The 19,745-nt window shown below is 42.2% G+C and overlaps 1 protein-coding gene across 2 annotated transcripts in view; it reads right to left on the minus strand.

Moving 5' to 3' along the window:
* The window catches only part of nup155 (nucleoporin 155), a 283,923-nt gene that overhangs the window by 260,040 nt on the left and 4,138 nt on the right, over positions 1–19,745 (minus strand). For both annotated transcript variants that reach the window (XM_059974027.1, XM_059974028.1), the window contains exons 2-3: positions 12,106–12,243; positions 11,678–11,774 (exon numbers count right to left, since the gene is read on the minus strand). In XM_059974027.1, coding sequence (XP_059830010.1) covers positions 11,678–11,774; positions 12,106–12,243 — 235 coding nt within the window. The remainder of the gene's footprint in view (positions 1–11,677; positions 11,775–12,105; positions 12,244–19,745) is intronic.

Genomic DNA, 19,745 nt, shown 5'->3' on the forward strand with positions numbered 1-19,745 from the left:
TAGTTTGTTATTTATGTGTGATTTGTCTGTAGATTTTATCCTTACCTTCATGTTATGTTGTGGGGTTTTTTTGGAGCTTAGGAAAATAGAGGGCTATGGGTTACCCTAGGTAATTTCTAAAGTACATTCGTGTTCAGCACAGCTTAGGTTTTGCTATAGGTTTTCAATGTGCTTTACACCTGGCTGGAAGAAATGTTGTCTCATTTCTATATACATTAATGTAGTTAAATGACAATAAGCTTCACTTAATTTGATATGCAGTGATATTAAACCTGAAACCAATTCTAATTTATTTTACTTGTGCACAAGAACATCATGGACCCCTGTCACCCACACTGCTCTGAAGCCAGGATAGAAAACTGCGCTTTTTTAAATACAAAATTGACCTATCAGTTACAGATATTGACCATTTGGTAAGTTGTATATATCTGAATTCCTGACTTGCAATATCAATCGCCAATCAAAATAAAAATATTAACAGTCAATAGAAACCACAAGCTCACTCTTTCAAGTTTCCAAAGCAATCGTTCCTTCATTGTTGGATGTGTTTCACATCCTTCCATTATTCATATCTCGTCTGTCTCCACCATGAGCACTAGCCTCCCCGCCACGATGACATCTTCAAAAGGAAATGCCTCAGAAAGGCAGCAACCCTCCACCCAGTACATGCTCTTTTCTCAGGAGCCTGAAAACACCAGCTCATTCAAGAATGGCTTTTTCCCATCCACCATCATATTTCTGAATGGACCATAAACCATGCAATTATGGCTGGAATGTCCTCAAAAGACATGAAGTTGATGAATTACTGGGCTTTGTAAACATCTCAATATGGTTTTTGAACTGTAAGATTGAACCTACCTTCCAACAACTTAACATATGGAGGTAGACTTTCCCTTGCAAGTAATAAATTCACTAATAATTTGATCCACTCTGAATTTGTTGTAGTTTGTTACTGTATGTTAGAAGACCTAGCTGAACATTACACAACAGAATTAGAGGCTCCACCAAGATGCCCTTGACAGCAACACAGGGAAATACAAGAACGGGGCTCCCTAGGGGAATTGAGTTAGCAAAACTGCATGAGAAGAATAAACAATGTAGTATTATTTCCAGTCAATTGAGGAAAAGGGAAAAAAAGGAGATAATCCTAAGGCATCTGCACCTCTTCCCAAAGAGGGGGAATGGGATGATGATGATGACGACGACAACTATTTCTTTCCCGCCCCTTATACTCTCCCAACTCTCTCCACCACCTGCAAATGAGGAAGTTGTACTAACAGCTCCAGCAGAAGACTCCCCACCCAACAACAGCAACAGCCATTAGGAATCCCAAGCACAACAGATGTATCTAGCCCCAGCAAGGAGGGATCAACGACAAGCGGTGGCAGACTCGTTGGGATGGACCTCTTGGTGCCTAGGAGTCCCAACAAGGCTTTGAACTAAGACACTTTCATAGCGTACCTGACAGGGACTCATTTGGAGTATATAGACCCTGGTCCGGAACACAATTAAGAGATATGGTAGGTCAATCTAATCCAGAAACCAATTTAGGGAAAACTGTTGAGAAACTCTTATATTATGTCATGAACCAAGTATAATGGATTTAGAAACTTTAACAAGGGAGTGGCTGGGACCGGCGTCTGGATCCTTACACTTTCAGGTTTTCAGCAACACCGTTATGAACAGAGTCCCAGGCCCCATATTATGCCAGATGACCAGTTTTATACAGCCCTTTATGATGGGCTAGATGGAGCCTTCCCTAAGGTCAATGGTCCAAAATTATGAGCACCCAACAGAGAAAGAGATGAGTCAATAGAGGAACTTGTTCAAGGTAGTACAAAATTTGGAACAGTAATTCATGATTACCATAGAAACATGCCTTCGTGCCAACAGTGAGTACTATTGTTAATGGGTTACCACCAGAATTGCAATCTGCACTAAGCTGGCTTGCCTAGGTTGGTGTTCAAAGAGTTTAATTGAAATATTGTTTACACAAAAGTAGATTTTAGATTATGCAGCAATTATAAGGCCGCTCCGAAATATATCTCTTCCTAATCAATCAGGTCCATCACATTGGACCTCAGAAGCTGAGGAGGCATTTGACTTTGTAAAAGAGGCGATGATACCAGCCTCAGCTTTGGGCCTCCCAAACAATAGTAAAGAGTTTCATCTTTCCATTCACCATAAGAATGATTTTGCTCAGGCTGTTTTGACTCAGGACAACAGAAGACAAAAGGCCAATTGCTTATTTCAGTGTTAGTTTGACCATAACCAGAAGTCTACCAGGTTGACTTCCAGCAGTGATAGCTTCCTTGCTTCTTTCTTCAGCATATGCAGTCCCTGACTCTTAATCATCTTACTCCTGTCCATGTCCCACATTCAGTGGAAATGTTACTGACTGACAGTGCCACATAACACCTTAATCCCGCAAGACAAACTAAGTACGAAATCAAGTTATTAACAAACTCGAATGTTAGAATTACTTGCTGTAAAACACTTAACCCAGCCACTGGACAAATGGATGAGGTCTCTATGGGCAATAAAGCTGCAGGTTATACTGCAAAAGAGGCAATTAGGCCCACCTTTGGTGTGCCAGAAACAAGTACAGTTGGCCCTAACGATACCTCCCACTTAAGAGGTAACACCAGTCCACTGCCTCATCAGATGAAAGGAAGTTGTAAGCAGGGAAGAAGGGTTGACGGCAGGGAACAACTGAAATGCTGACTCCGTTCTATACTTGGGTCCATGTCCATCGCCATTCGTGCCAAGTGTTCCAACTTCCACCATTCCCTCACCATTGGTAAACTCCCGGGACATTCAAAACCATCTGTTGCTTGCAGCATGAGAGAGAGTTCGCCGTAAAAAAAAAATATGCCTTGAATGTGGATCACACCTTGGTCGAGTGGTTGAATCAGCAATGTTGTGTTAGGCAGCAGGAAACGCACTGTTATGTTAGGATGAATGCTGTCCAAATGTTTAGGATGGGCTGGTGCATTGTCAAGCAACAAAAGAACTTTAAAGGCAAGATTCTGTTCCAGGCAGTAGCATCCCAGAGCTATGTTACCTTCACCTGATGCTGCGCTGTTTATAATTTCCAAACTTTTTTTCAAGTGTTTAAGCGGTTCTCTGCTGCTCGGCTGATGGCCCAGGACATGACATCGGACGCTTAGGAGGCATAGTTAAATATTTCAAGCACATAATCACTGCACCGTAGGTAAAACTGACAGAAGTTTAAGAGTGCAAGATCGCACATCCACACCTTGCCAAAATCAATGCGAGACTGGCGGGAATGGGATGGTGAGGCGCACACACCTGACTTGTATTGGTGGGAAAGCGGTGCTTCTCATCCCAACAGCGCGACTGTGTGGCATGCGCACGACTTGTATTGGCGGGAAAACAGTGCTCCTCACATAACCATGAGTTTTGGACACATACAGTTGGCCCTCCTTATCCGTGAGTTCAACCAACTGCGGATCGCGAAAACCCGGAAGTGCTCTTCCAGCACTTGTTGTTCGAGCATGTACAGACTTTTTTTCTTGTCATTATTCCCTAAACAATGCAGTATAACAACTATTTTACATAGCATTTACATTGTATTAGGTATTACAAGTAATCTATAGATGATTTAAAGTATACGGGAGGACGTGCGTGGGTTATCGTGGATCAGGATCAAAAAAAAATTGTAAGTTCTCTTACTAAATAAGTTGGAACAGGTATGTCCAGTATTATTTTGTGTCAGTTAGTCAAACTTTTGTATTTGTATATAGTATACATTTTACCTTTCTATGTATATAAAGCACTTAAGAACATATGTTTCAGCTCCGGGCTCGGGAACAGAAGTTCCCGAGGTCAATCTAGTGACAGACCGTTCCCGAGTGTGCTCTCCACCATGCGGGTTGATGTGAGGATCAAAAACCCAAAACTCAATAATTGAACCACTGCATTGCTTAGTAATAATTGAAAATTTCATCGGGGCAGAGCCTTTCTCACTTTATCCTTTAAAATTGTTCTGATCGTTGAACGATGTAACCTAACGCTTTTCCAATGACCGATGGCGTTTCACCTCTTTCCGATTGCTTTATTATTTTCACTTTATTTTCAATCGTTATCGTGATTATTTTCATGAACAGAAACACTGCAGATTCAGATCTCTGCCGCTGGGTCCTAATGTCCAACGCAATGAGACAGGTCAAATAAGGTCTGGGGTTCCGCTGGGTCCTAAGGTCCACTGCATTGATATTGGTTGAATAAAGGACTTCAACATCCGGCAATTTTGGTATCCGTGAGGGGTCCCGGAACCAATCACTCGCAGATAAGGAGGACCGACTGTATAAGGAGACGTTGGTAGAAATTGGTTCCTCACATAACTGTGAATCCGTATTGTCTGAAGATGCATATAACAAGGATAGGGTGTACTTAGGATACACAGTGCCCTTTATGCATGTGTATGACTTAAGTATGAGGAGCATCAGATGAGAAAGAAGCAAGCTATTACTGAAGCAGAAAGAATCTGGATGATAGCGTTCCCCATCCATGGAACCAGTAAAGCAGCAGGGGAACTAATTAATATGGCATCAGATTTCGAAAAGTTAGTAAATGAAGCTGCATATACTGTCAATCAAACCCAACAAGTAATATCTAAATTGTTGGCATAATTGGTGGCAGCCATACAAAATCAAATGACTTTGGACTTTGTTTTATCTGAGAAAGGAGGCACTTGTGCCCAGACTGGACAAGAATGCTGTACTTACATACCAGATGAATCAGAAAACATTACCCATTTGCCGGATCATATCCAAGAGACCACCAAAGAAAGTGGGCAATCAGTTTCACATTTTAACACTCCAGGAAGCGGCTGGTGGCCATTTGGGATGCTGGGAAGATGGTGGGCGACTATCCTACATTATAGTATATTCATATCATCAGAATAGCTGATATTCTTTTAGTACTTTTGTGTACTATAGTAAGACTAAGGAGAGGATATTAAAAAAGGGTACCTGTTGGTGTGGACTAGAAAACAGGAAATGCATTCACTTCCTACAAAGGTAAATGCTGCGGCATAGGGGACAGCAGAGCTTTGCTTCCAGATGAGCTCAATGCCTTCAAAGCTCACTTTGACCACCAGAACAAGGAGGAACCATTGCGAACCCCCATGTCTCCCGATGATCCTTTGGTCTCAGTATCTGATGTGACATGTGGGCTGCCGTTAGAGAGAGAATCCAAGGAAAGCATCCAGTCTGGACGGAGTACCCGGCTGAGTACTGAAGACCTGTGCCAACCAACTGGCTGGTGTTTTCACGGATATAGTCAACCTCTCACTCTGGCAGTGTGTGATACCCACCTGCTTCAAGCAGGCTTCAATTGTACCGAGGCCCAATAAGAGCATGTTAACCTATCTAAATGACTATCGCCCAGTGGCACTTACATCCACAGTGACAAAGTGTTTTGAAAGGCTGTCTTGAAGCATATCAGCTCCTGTCTGAATGATGACTTGGATCCACTGCAATTCACCTACCAACGCCACAGGTCCACAGCAGAGGTTATCTCATTGGCTCTTCACACAACCCTGGAACATCCGGACAGCAAAGATGCATATATCAGGATGCTCTTTATTGATTACAGCTTGGCATTAACACCATCATTCCCTCAAAACTAATCAGTAAACTCCAAGACCTGGGCCTCAATACTCCCTTGTGCAATTGGATCCTGGATTTCCTCTTATAGACCCGAGTCAGTTCGGATTGGCAAAAACATTTCCATAATATCCATTAGAACAGGAGAACCACAGGGATGTGTACTTAGCCGACCCCCCTCCACCCCACTCTACATGCTTTCCACCTATGACTGTGTGGCTACATACAGCTCCAACATCATATACACATTTGCTGATGACACCACTATTGTGGGCTGTAACAAAGGTGGTGATGAATCAGCATACCGGAAGGAGACTGAAAGTTTGGCTGAGCAGTGTAATAACAACCACCTCTCACACAATGTCCTTAAGACCAAGGAACGAACTCCAGACTTTAGGAGAGGAAAACCAGAGGTCCATGAGCCAGTAATCATCAGAGGATTGGAATGCAAAGGGTCAGTAATTTTAAAATCCTGGGTGTTACTATCTCAGAAGACCTGTCCTGTACCAATCATATAAATATTATAGCAAAGAAAACACAAAAATGTCTCTTTTCCTCAGGAGTCTGCGAATGTCCAGCATGTGATCGAAAACCTTAGCAAACTTCTATATATGTGTGGTGGAAAGTATGCTGACTAGCGTGTTACGGCCTGGTATGGGAACTACAATGCCTCTGAGAGGAAAATCCAACAAAATGTACTGGATTCAGCCCAGTACATCATGGGTAAAACCTTCCCAACCATTGAGCATATCTACATAAAACATTGCTGTAGGAAAGTAGCACCCATCGTCAAAGATCCTCACCACACAAGCCATACTCTTTTCTTGCAGCTGCCAACAGGTAGAGGGTAAAGGTGCCTCAGGACTCACACCACCAGGTTGAAAATTAGTTACTACCCCTCAATCTTCAGGCTCTTGAACAAAAGCGGATAGCTACACAAATTTAAGGACTCAGTTATATTGCTATTTTATGCTTGTTCTTTATTGTTATTTATTTATATCTGAGCTAGTCCTCATCAGGGGGTCAGAGTGGAAAGGGACAGCAACTTTAAATTCCTTGGTGTAATCATTTCAGAGAATCTGTCTTGGCCCAGCATGCAAGTGCAATTATGAAGAAACCACGACAGCACCTCCATATATAATCATATAACAATTACAGCACGGAAACAGGCCATCTCGGCCCTTCTAGTCCGTGCCGAACGCTTACTCTCACCTAGTCCCACTGACCCGCACTCAGCCCATAACCCTCCATTCCTTTCCTGTCCATATACCTATCCAATTTTACTTTAAATGACAATACCGAACCTGCCTCTACTACTTCTACTGGAAGCTCGTTCCACACAGCTACCACTCTCTGAGTAAAGAAATTCCCCCTCGTGTTACCCTTAAACTTTTGCCCCCTAACTCTCAACTCATGTCCTCTTGTTTGAATCTCCCATACTCTCAATGGAAAAAGCCTGTCCACGTCAACTCTATCTATCCCCCTCATAATTTTAAATACCTCTATCAAGTCCACCCTCAACCTTCTATGCTCCAAAGAATAAAGACTTAACTTGTTCAACCTTTCTCTGTAAGTTAGGTGCTGAAACCCAGGTAACACTCTAGTAAATCTTTTCTTTACTCTCTTTATTTTGTTGACATCTTTCCTATAATTCGGTGACCAGAACTGTACACAATACTCCAAATTCAGCCTTACCAATGCCTTGTACAATTTTAACATTACATCCCAACTCCTATACTCAATGCTCTGATTTATAAAGGCCAGCATACCAAAAGCTCTCTTCACCACCCTACCCACATGAGATTGCACCTTCAGGAACTATACACCATTATTCCTAGATCACTCTGTTGTACTGCATTCTTCAATGCCCTACCATTTACCATGTATGTCCTATTTTGATTAGTCCTACAAAAATGTAGCACCTCACACTTATCAGTATTAAACTCCATCTGCCATCGTTCAGCCCACTCTTCTAACTGGCCTAAATCTCTCTGCAAACTTTGAAAACCTACTTCATTATCCACAACGCCATCTACCTTAGTATCATCTGCACACTTACTAATCCAATTTACCACCCCATCATCCAGATCATTAATGTATATGACAAACAACATTGGACCCAGTACAGATCCCTGAGGCACACCACTAGTCACTGGCCTCCAACCTGACAAACAGTTATCCACCACTACTCTCTGGCATCTCCCATCCAGCCACTGTTGAATCCATTTTACTACTTCAATATTAATACCTAACGATTGAACCTTCCTAACTAACCTTCCGTGTGGAACCTTGTCAAAGGTCTTACTGAAGTCCATATAGACAACATCCACTGCTTTACCCTCGTCAACTTTCCTCGTAACCTCTTCAAAAAATTCAATAAGATTTGTCAAACATGACCTTCCACACACAAATCCATGTTGACTGTTCCTAATCAGAACTTGTCTATCCAAATAATTATATATACCATCTCTAAGAATAATCTCTACTTCCTTAAAAGTTTACAAAGATTCAGCATGACATCTAAAAGTTTTAACCATATAACCAGATAACTATATAACAATTACAGCTCAGAAACAGGCCATCTCGGCCCTTCTAGTCTGTGCCGAACGCTTACTCTCACCTAGTCCCACCTACCTGCATTCAGCCCATAACCCTCCATTCCTTTCCTGTCCATATACCTGTCCAATTTTTTTTTAAATAACAAAATCGAACCTGCCTCCACCACTTCTACTGGAAGCTCGTTCCACACAGCTACCACTCTCTGAGTATAGAAGTTCCCACCCCTCGTGTTACCCCTAAAATTTTGCCCCTTATTTCTCAACTCATGTCCTCTTGTTTGAATCTTCCCTACTTTCAATGGAAAAAGCCTATCCACGTCAGCTCTATCTATCCCCCTCATAATTTTAAATACCTCTATCAAGTACCCCCTCAACCTTCTACGCTCCAAAGAATAAAGACCTAACCTGTTCAACCTTTCTCTGTAACTTAGGTGCTGAAACCCAGGTAACATTCTAGTAAATCTAATTTTACAAATCTAGTTTTACAAATTTCTATAGCTCTGTAATGGATATATATATATATATGGACGGGCTGCATTGCAGCCAGTATGGAAACAGCAATGCCTTTGAATAGAAAATCCTACAAAAAGTAGTGGGTGAAGCCGAGTCCGTCATAGAAACATAGAAAACCTACAGCACAATACAGGCCCTTTGGTCCACGATGCTGTGCCAAACATGTACTTACTTTAGAAAATACATAAGGTTACCCATAGCCCTCTATTTTGCTAAGTTCCATGTACCTATCTAGGAGACTCTTAAAAGACCCTATCATATCTGCCTCTACCACTGTCGCCGGCAGCCCATTCCATGTACTCACCACTTTCTGCGTAAAAACACTTGCCCTTGACATCTCTTCTGTACCTACTTCCAAGCACCTTAAAACTGTGCCCTCTCATGCTAGCCATTTCAGCCCTGAAAAAAGCCTCTAACTATCCACACGATCAATGTCTCTCATCACCTTATACACCTCTATCAGGTCACCTCTCATCCTCCGGTGCTCCAAGGAGAAAAGCCCAAATTCATTCAACCTGTTCTCATAAGGTATGCTCCCCACTCCAGGCAACACCCTTGTAAATCTCCTCTGCACCCTTTCTATAATTTCCACATCCTCCCTGTAGTGAGGTGACCAGAACTGAGTACAGTACTCCAAGTGGGACCTGAGCAGGGTCCTATATAACTGTAATATTACCTCTCAACTCTAAAACTCAATCCCACAGTAGATGAAGGCCAATGCACTGTATGCCTTCTTAACCACAGAGTCAACCCACGCAATAGCTTTGAGTGTCCTATGGACTTGGACCCCAAAATCCCTCTGATCCTCCACACTGCCAAGAGATTTACCTTTAATAATATATTCTGCATCATATTTGACCTACCAAAATGAACCACTTCACACTATCTGGGTTGAACTCCATCTGCCACTTCTCAGCCCAGTTCTGCATCCTATTGATGTCCCATTGTAACCTCCGACAGCCCTCCACACTATCCACAACACCTCCAACCTTTGTGTCATCAGCAAATTTACTAACCCAGCCCTCCACTTCCTCATCCACGTCATTTATAAAAATCTCAAAGAGAAGGGGTCCCAGAACAGATCCCTGAGGCACACAACTGGTCACCGACCTCTATGCAGAATATGACCCATCTACAACCATTCTTTGCCTTCTGTGGGCAAGCCAATTCTGGATCCACAAAGCAATGTCCCCTTGGATCCCATGCTTCCTCACTTTCTCACTAAGCCTTGAATGGGGTACCTTATCAAATGCTTCGTTGAAATCCATACACACTACATCTACTGCTCTACCTTCATCAATGTGTTTAGTCACATCCTCAAAAAATTCAATCAGGCTTGAAAGGCATGACCTGCCTTTCACAAAGCCATGCTGATCATTCCTGATCATATTAAGCCCCTCCAAATGTACATAAATCCTGCCTCTCAGGATCTTCTCCATCAACTTACCAACTACTGAAGTAAGACTCAGTGGTCTATAATTTCCTGGGCTATCTCTACTCACTTTCTTGAATAAGGGAACAAAATTCACAACCCTCCAATCCTCTGGAACCTCTCCCGTCCCCGTTGATGAAGCAAAAATCATTGCCAGAGGCTCAGCGATCTCTTCCCTCGCCACCTACAGTAGCCTGGGGTACATCTTGTTGGGTCCCAGAGACTTATCCAACTTGATGCTTTCCAAAAGCTCCAGCACATGTTCATGGGTGAAGCCCTTCCCACCATAGAGAACAACTATATGCAGAATTGTTGCAGGAAAGCAGCAGCCATCATCAGGGACCCCCACCACCCAGGGACATGATGTCTTCTACCTGCTGCCATCAGAAATAAGGTACAGGAGCCTCAGGCTTCACACCACCAGGTTTAGGAAGAGTTATTACCCCTCAACAGACTCTTGAACCAGAGGGGTTAACTTCATTCAACTGCAGTCATCCCAATACTTAAATGTTCCAACAACCTTTCAAGAACCTTTCATCTCAAGTTCTCAAAATTTATTGTTTATTTATTTATTATCATTATTTCTTCTTTCTTTTTGTACTTGCAGTTTGTTGTCTTTTGTACACTGGTTGTCCACCCAGTTGAAGACTTTCATTGATTCTATTAGTTATTGGATTTATTGAGTATTCCTCTAAGAAAATGAATCTCCTATGGTGACATACATGTGCTTTGATAATAAATTTACTTTGAACTTTTAAATTAGCCAGACTGTTATAACAACTTAGAACATAATAGTCCAGCACAAGAACACGCCCTTCAGCCTGCCCTGCCTGTATCAAACGTATTACATGCATGCTGAACGAGACCACTGAGTTCCATTTCAGCAAAACTACCTCATTTTATTATTTGCTTTGTGCAATTCATTTTCCCTTTGCTCTCCCCTCTCAGCATACTACCTTTAGCCTGAAGCTCTGAATGGCTTTACATGTTATTCAACTTAATTCTTTCTTCAAATTCACTCCAGTTCTTGCAGTTCTCACCCATCAATAAAGTCAATCTATCTTTAACATTATCTCTTTCAAGGTACTGTTCAACCTGGCTCTTCCCTGTCAAGTGAAGCTGGCCTTTATTTCATTCAGAATTCCAAATGAAAATTGCTTCTTCATCTTATCCATTAGCAAGCCTTGCAATTCAATTACCATTATTCCCCAAGTGATCCTTCCCTACAATGGTGCAGAAGGCTTTCAAGGGGAGAAAATTCTATTCCTCTTGCAGCATAAACTGCTTAGAAATGTCTGAACGTGATGAAATACTTAGAACTCATTCTCACAAACCTCAAACTTCTATCACCCAGGACAGTCAACAATTGAACTCTTACAGCTCCTAAACTAAAAGCATTCCTATAACTCCTTCACAAGGAGTGCAGTGGTTTGAGGTGCTCTCCATCTTCAGAGAGGAATTTAAATGGCTAGCTTTGCCTGCAATATGTTTATGCATTCAAAAATCACTCCACTGCCATATTATCTCAATGCTTTACTTACCCATCCTCGTAGTTCCACATGAAGATGTCACTGTCAATGGTCAACCATGCCTTGGCAATCTCAGGAAAAACACCCATCATACAATTGCACTGCATATCTGAAGTACAAGATGTAAGCATATAACGAGTTTTTCTGAAGGTTCACAAATTGAACCAAGGAACTCAATACTGAAACATTTACGGAAGACAGTTTAAGGTGTTTCACTATTGATAAAATTGTGTTGACGTTGGCATGTGTGAATATGTATGTCAGTGTATCAAGGCACATCCACATGTGCTAGCATGCATCAGCACGTTTAAGCACATTATCACATTAAGCATGCATAACTAACTTGACATCTATATCTGTGCGAGAGAGACAGTAAAACCAGGACCACAAACTACACACAGTCTTGGCAAGTCAATCATGTTGCAGTAACAAAAAGATACGTCCAAACTGCTCCACCAATTCTGGAGGGAGTGGTACTCTCCGGATTGGGCTGATCTCTGGGAGATTGGGTAATGAAACCAGACCAGGTCCTTGCAGTGGATAATCCATATCAGTCATCCCTGATAGCGATGGATTATCTATGGTGAGAAGAATAATTGATCAGAAAAAACAAAATAATAATTAATTAGAAAAAATGAACGAATATAGAATAGGATCATGTTCCTCTGTGTCAATGATGATACCAATTTCAGAATCAGAATCAGCTTTAATATCACTGGCACATGTTGTGAAATTTGCTGTAATGCGGCAGCAGTACATTGCAATATATAAACCTGAATTCAAGTTAAATTAAATAAGCAGTGTAAAAAGAAGGGGAGGTAGAGAGGTAATGTTCATGGGTTGAATGTCCAATCAGAAATCTGATAGCAGAGAGAAAAAAGCTGCTCCTAAACATCCACCTGAATGAGGATTAGGAAGCTTTTAAAAACTGAGGGAAGGCAAATAAAACAATATGGAAAGATGAAATGTGGAGGTAGGCCAGCCAATACTGTAAGAGGACACCAAAAGGTTTTTCAAATACGTAGAACAAAATGGAGGCAGACTGGCTATCAGGCTGCTGGAAAATGATGCTGGAGAGGTAGTAATGGGGGACAAAGAAATGGCGGACAAACTTAATATTTTGCATCTGGTCTTCACTATGCCAGAAATTCAAGAGTGTCGGGGAGCAGAAGTAAATGTAGTTCCTGGAAGCTGAAAGGTCTAAAAGTAGACAAGTCAACTGAGCCAGTTGACTATACCCCAGGGTCTGAAAGAGGTAGCTGAATAGATTATGGAGGCATTAAAAATGAACTTACAAGAATCAGTAGATTCTGGAATGGCTCCGGAGTAGAAGAAAATTGCAAATTTCACTTCACTCTTTAAGAAAGGACAGAAGCAGAAGAAAGGAAATTATAGGACTAGAGGAGGACTAGATTGTAAGAGCAAGGATGTTGTGCTGAGATTTTATAAGTCATTGCCCAGACCATACTTGGGAGTATTGCAAGCAGTTTTGGGCTGCTTAGGTAAGAAAAGATATGCTGGCATTGGAAGGGGTTCAGAGGAGGCTCACGACAATGATTCCACGATTGAAGGGGTCAACTTAGGAGGATTTTTTGATAGCTCTGGGTCTGTACTTGCAGTTCAGAAGAAGGAGGGAGGGATATCAAATATTGAAAAGCCTGGATAGAGTGAATGTGGACAGAATGTTTCCTATAGTGGGTGAGTCTAGGACTAGAGGGCACAGCCTCAGAATAAAGGGACAGAAATGAGGAGGAATTTCTTTAGCCAGAAGGCAGTGAATCTGGAATTCACTGTCACAGATGGCTGTGGAGGGTAAGTCAATATGTATATTTAAAGCAGAAATTGATGGGTCCCTGCTTAGTCGGGGTGTCAAAGATTACAGGGACAAGGCATGAGAATTGGATTGAGAGGAATAATACCTCATGTTCTTACATTACTGTATTCCCTGCCTATTCAAGCATCCATCCAAATACCTCGTAAACATTGCTATCTAACTTCTTCCAACACCTCCCCTGACAACTTCCTGCTGAAGTAACACTTACCTGGAGAATTTCCTTTGGAATTTGCCCTTTTCACCTTAAATCTATGGCCTCTCTTATATGGCATTTTCTCCCAAGTATGAACACCATCTACCCTATGTATCTCAGTTCTGTTAAGCTTCTGTCAGGTCACCCTCAGCTCTAATGGTCCAGAGAAAACCAGTTTGTAAAACTCCTCATGATGAATACAGTCAGTCCTCCTTATCCGCAAGTTCCGCATGTGCGGATTCAATCAACCACGGGTTGGGAAAACCCAGAAGTTTTCTCTCCAGCACTCATTGTTTGAGCACCGTTCGCCTCACGTCTTGTTTGGTCGCTACTTTGTTTCTGTGAAAAAATGGCTCCTAAAAAGCAACTAAGTGGTCAAAGCAATTCCTCAAAGGCTAAGAGGGAGTGTAAAGTGCTATCTCTTGCTGAGAAAGTAGAAATATTAGATCGTTTGAAAAGTGCATGTTACTTGCCAAAGATGTCCTCAGCCCTCAACCTCCACAGATCCTGACTTTAGTATTATTGAGCCTCCTTATTCCCTAAATACAGTGTAACAACCATTTACATAGTATTTCCATTGTATTAGGTATTATAAGCACAGGCAGTCCTCGAGTTACGAACTTCCAACTTACGGACAACTCGTACTTACGAACCGAGGAAGGAGAATGCCGTCCACCATTTTAAGTCGGATTGCGATGCCGCCTGCCATTTTAAATCGTTGCCGTTGACACTGTGTTGAGTGTCCAACTTTGTATTTGGCTTATATTTTTCTTAGTAAGATTCACCTGACCCCACCACCCCCCACCTGTTCCGGTCAGCTGGTGGCACAGTCAGATCAGCACCGGGCTAGACAACGAAGGTTCCCAAGTTCGATTTAGTGACAGACCGCTCCCGTGCCGGGTTGATGTCAAGCTCGCAACTCAACCTTATAAAAAAAGACACTGCTACCTCCAGTTTAAATTCCCAGGCGAAATATTGTGGAGGATCAAATACCCAAACCCAGCACAGCCCACACTTGTCCCATTTAACCTGTCTCAGTGTGGTGCAGTTTAACACCTGGGGAATTCAGTGCTGTGGTCCTTAGGACCCAGCGGACCTTGGGAACCGGCGCAGGTCGGCACTGCCGCCCGCAGTGTTTCTGTTGCATTGACGGGAAGCAATCGCAATTTAAAATAAAGTAGAAATAATAAAGCATTTGGAAAGAGTGAAACGCCATCGGTCATTGGAAAAGCGTTAGGCTAATTGGAAAAGCGTCGGTCAATGATCAGAACAATTTTAAAGGATAAAGTGAGAATAATGGAGCATGTGAAAGGCCCTGCCCCGATGAAAGCTACAATTATTACTAAGCAACGCAGTGGTTTAATTATTGGAATACATACATTTCTTAAGTGTTTTATATGCATAGAAAGGTAAAATATATACATTATACTAAGACAAACATTTGACTAACTGACGCTAAATAATACCGGATGTATTTGTACGTACAAATCTGACTTAAAGACAGACTCAGGAACGGAACTCATGTGTAACCGGGGCCTGCCTGTACTGTAATCTAGAAATGATTAAAAGTATTACTCATTATTTGAGTGTCTCGTTGCTTCGCTACTTGTGTTGTGAGTGAGAGGAAGGAGTTTAACGCCAATAAGGGATGGCTGGCTAGCTATGTAAAGTGCTACAGCCTCAAGAACTTAAAGATCACAGGAGAATCGGGATAAGCTGATGCCGAGGCAGCATTAGCATTCCCAGAAGAGCTGTGATGGTGGCTCCTGTACTGAACATGTAAAGACTTTTTTTTCTTGTCATTATTCCCTAAACAATGCAGTATAACAACTATTTACATAGCATTTACATTGTATTAAGTATTATAAGTAATCTAGAGATGATTTAAAGTATACGGGAGGATGTGCATAGGTTATATGCAAATACTAAGCCATTTTATATAAGGGACTTGAGCATCTGCATATTTTGGTATCGGCTGGGGGTCCTGGAACCAATCCCCCACGAATAAGGAGGGCCAGCTGTACTGTCATTTACAGGGAACATCCTTGGGAACCTCCTAGAACATTTAACATCACAGTTCAGTACAAACCCTTTGGTCCACAATATTGTGCTGAGCTTTTAACATACTCCAAGTTTAATCTAACATTTCCCTTCCACATAGCCCTCTATTTTTCTATCACCCATGTGCCTATCTAAAATGTTTCTTAAACGTTCCTAATGTATCTGCCTCTAACACTGCTCACCTTTCTGCATCCTCTCCAAAAATCCACACCTTTCCCGTAATATGACCAGAACTGCACCACAAGATACTGGCCTGACCAAAGCTTTATTAGCTACAACATGACTTCCACAATTTTTATACTCAATAAGCAACTGATGAAGGCAAATGTCACATGCTTTCTTTATCACCATTTGTACTGCCACTTTCAGAGAACTATAGACTTTCAGCTGAAATTCCCTCTGTATATCATTTCTCCAAAGTGTCCTGCCATTTAATTGCTTAGTCAAACATGGACATATCTAGGTGGGCACCTTAGTTAGTATGGGCAAGATGGGCTGTATTATCAGTCTCCTAAAGATCCATCACCTCACATCTATCCACATTAAACACTATCTGCCATTTCTCTGCCTGTATTTCCAACTGGTCTATATCCTGCTGAACTGTGACAACCTTCCTCAGTATCCACTCCTCCACCTGTGCGGTCTGCAAGCACATAATAGGTCACAGCTGATATATTGAAAGACTAGAGAATGTTGATGTTGTGCCCTGATTTAAGAAGGGCTGCAAAGACAAGCCAGAGAAGTACAGGTCAGTGAGCTTCACATTGCAAGTGGGAAATTTGCTGGAGAGGATTCGCAGGGGAAGGAATCATTTGCATTTGAAAAGACAAGAAGTGAATAGCAATAGTCAGAATAGCTTCTGTCTAGGTAACATGATTCACAAAAGTGTCTGAGGTGCCCAAGAGGACTGTTGAGGGCAGGGTGGCAAATGTTGTCTACATGGACTCGAGCAACACCTTTGATATGGTACAAGGTAGGCTTGTCCAGAAGCTGAGATCACATGAGATCCAGGCTGAGCTAGCCAATTAGACACTCATTTGGCTTGTGATAGGAGTTAGTGGGGTGCCAATGTAGGGTTGTTTTACAGATTAGAATTAGCATGTGACCACAGGGATCCATGCTGGGTTCCTATCATTTGTCATCCATGTTAGCAATTTGGTTCTTATGTTGACTGTATCATTATTACTTTGTGAATGTTACCAAAATTGATGCTACTGTGATTAATAAAGTTATCTAAGATTATAGCAGCATCCAGATCAAATGGGAAAGCGTGCTGAGCAATGAAATTTAACTGAGTCAAAATGCTGCATCTTGGGAAGTTACACAAGGACAGAACTTGTGCTGTAAACAGCAGGGCACTGGAAACATTGAAGGACAGAGACGTAAGTGTACAGGTACATAGTACCCAGGAATTGGTAAACCAAGCAATAAAGTGGTGATAACAGGATTTAGCATGCATGCCTTCACCAGTCAAAACAGAGACTGAGAGTTGGAACATCATCTTACAGCAGTACAAAGACATTAGTGAGACCACTTCATGTGCAGTTCTGGTTTATAGACAATAGACAGTAGGTGCGGGAGTAGGCCATTTGGCCCTTCTAGCCCTCACCACCATTCACTGTGATCATGGCTGCTCATACACAATCAGTACCCTGTTCCTGCCCTCTCCCCATATCCCTTGACCCCGCTATCTATAAGAGCTCTATCTAACTCTCTCTTGAATGCATCCACTGCCTTCTGGGGCAGAGCATTCCACATATCCACCACTCTCTCAGTGAAAAAGTTTTTCCGCATCTCTGTTCTAAATGGCCTATCCCTTATTGTTAAACTGTGGCCTCTAGTTCTGGACTCACCCATCAGCAGGAACATGCTTCCTGCCTCCAGCGTGTCCAATCCCTTAATAATCTTATATGTTTCAATCAGATCCCCTCTCACCCTTCTAAATTCCAGTGTATACAAGCCCAGTCGCTCCAATCTTTCAACATATGACAGTCCCGCCATTCCGGGAATTAACCTTGTGAACCTACACTGCACTCCCTCAATAGCAAGAAAGTCCTTCCTCAAATTTGGAGACCAAAACTGCACACAATACTCCAGGTGGAGTCTCACCAGGGCCCTGTACAGCTGCAGAAGGACCTCTTTACTCCTACACTCAATTCCTCTTGTTATAAAAGCCAGCCTGCTGTACCTGCATGCTTGCTTTCATTGACTGATGTACAAGAACACCTAGATCTCGTTGTGCTTCCCCTTTTCCTAACTTGACTCCATTTAGATAGTAATCTGCCTTCCTGTTCTTGCCACCAAAGTGGATAATCTCACATTTATCCACATTAAACTGCATCTGCATACATTTGCCCACTCACCCAACCTGTCCAAATCACCCTGCATTCTCATAACATCCTGACATTTCACACTGCCACCCAGCTTTGAGTCATCGGCGAATCTGCTAATGTTACTTTTAATCCCTTCATCTAAATCATTAATGTATATTGTAAACAGCTGCGGTCCCAGCACCGAACCATGCGGTACCCCCACTGGTCACAGCCTGCCATTCCGAAAGGGACCCGTTAATTGCTACTCTTTGTTTCCTGTCAGCCAGCCAATTTTCAATCCATGTCAGTACTCTGCCTCCAATACCATGTGCCCTAATTTTGCCCACTAATCTCCTATGTGGGACTTTATCAAAAGCTTTCTGGAAGTCCAGGTACACTACATCCACTGGCTCTCCCTTGTCCATTTTCATAGTTACATCCTCAAAAAAATTCCAGATTAGTCAAGTATGATTTTCCCTTCGTAAATCCATGTTTCCTGAATATAGGGGGGGATATCATAAAGCCAAACAGGGGACAGAGAGATTCACAAGAATATTTACAGAACTAAATAGATTCAGTTATAAAGTAAGGCTAGATAGCTTGAGACTGTTTTTCCTGCAATGTAGAAAGCTGAGGTGTATGAGATCACGAGGGGCAGGAATGGTTACTCAGTGCCAGGCTTTAGATGTTTCAGAAAGGACAGGAAGGAAGGCAAAAAAGGTGGTGGCCGGACACTGCTGATCAAGAGTTGCTGTCACGGCTGCAGAAAAGGAGGATGTCATGGAGGGATTGTCTCTGTGGGTAGGAGTTAGGAACAGGAAGGGGACAATAACTCTACTGGGTGTTTTTTTATAGACCACCCAATAGTAACAGGGATATCAAGGAGCAGATAGGAAGATAGGTTCTGGAAAGGTATAATAATAACAGGGCTGATGTGGTGGGAGATATTAATTTCCCAAATATAGATTGGCATCTCCGTAGAACAAGGGGCTTAGATGGGGTGGAGTTTGTTAGGTGTGTTAGCTGTGTTCAGGAAGACTTCTTGACACAATATGCAGATAAGCCTACAAGAGAAGAGGTTGTACTTGATCTGGTATTGGAAAATGAATCTGGTCAGCTGTTAGATCCTGCAGTGGGAGAGCATTTTGGAGATAGTTATCACAATTCTATCTCCTTTACCATAGCATTGGAGAGGAATAGGAACAGACTAGTTAGGAAAGCATTTAATTGGTTTGAGGGGAAATATGAGGCTATCAGGAAGGAATTTGGAAGCATAAATTGGGAACAGATGTTCTCAGGGAAATGTACGGCAGAAATGTAGCAAATGTTCAGGGGATATTTGCGTGGAGTTCTGCATAGGTACGTTCCAATGAGACAGGAAAGGATGGTAGGGTAAAGGAACCGTTGTGTACATAGGCTGTTGTAAATCTAAAGTAAAGCTTATGAAAGGTTCAAAAAACTAGGTAATGATGGGAGATTATAATCAAACAGGAAGGAGTTTAGGAGATCCAGAAGGGGCCATGAGAAGGCCTTGGTGGGCAGGATTAAAGAAAACCCCAAGGCATTCTACAAATGTGTGAAGAGCAAGGTAAAATGTGAGAATAAGACCAAACAAGTGTGACAGTGGAAAAGTGTGTATGGAACTGGAGGAGATAGCAGAGATACTTAATGAATACTTTG

This window comes from Hypanus sabinus, chromosome 7, assembly GCF_030144855.1.
Source record: "Hypanus sabinus isolate sHypSab1 chromosome 7, sHypSab1.hap1, whole genome shotgun sequence".
NCBI lineage: Eukaryota > Metazoa > Chordata > Chondrichthyes > Myliobatiformes > Dasyatidae > Hypanus > Hypanus sabinus.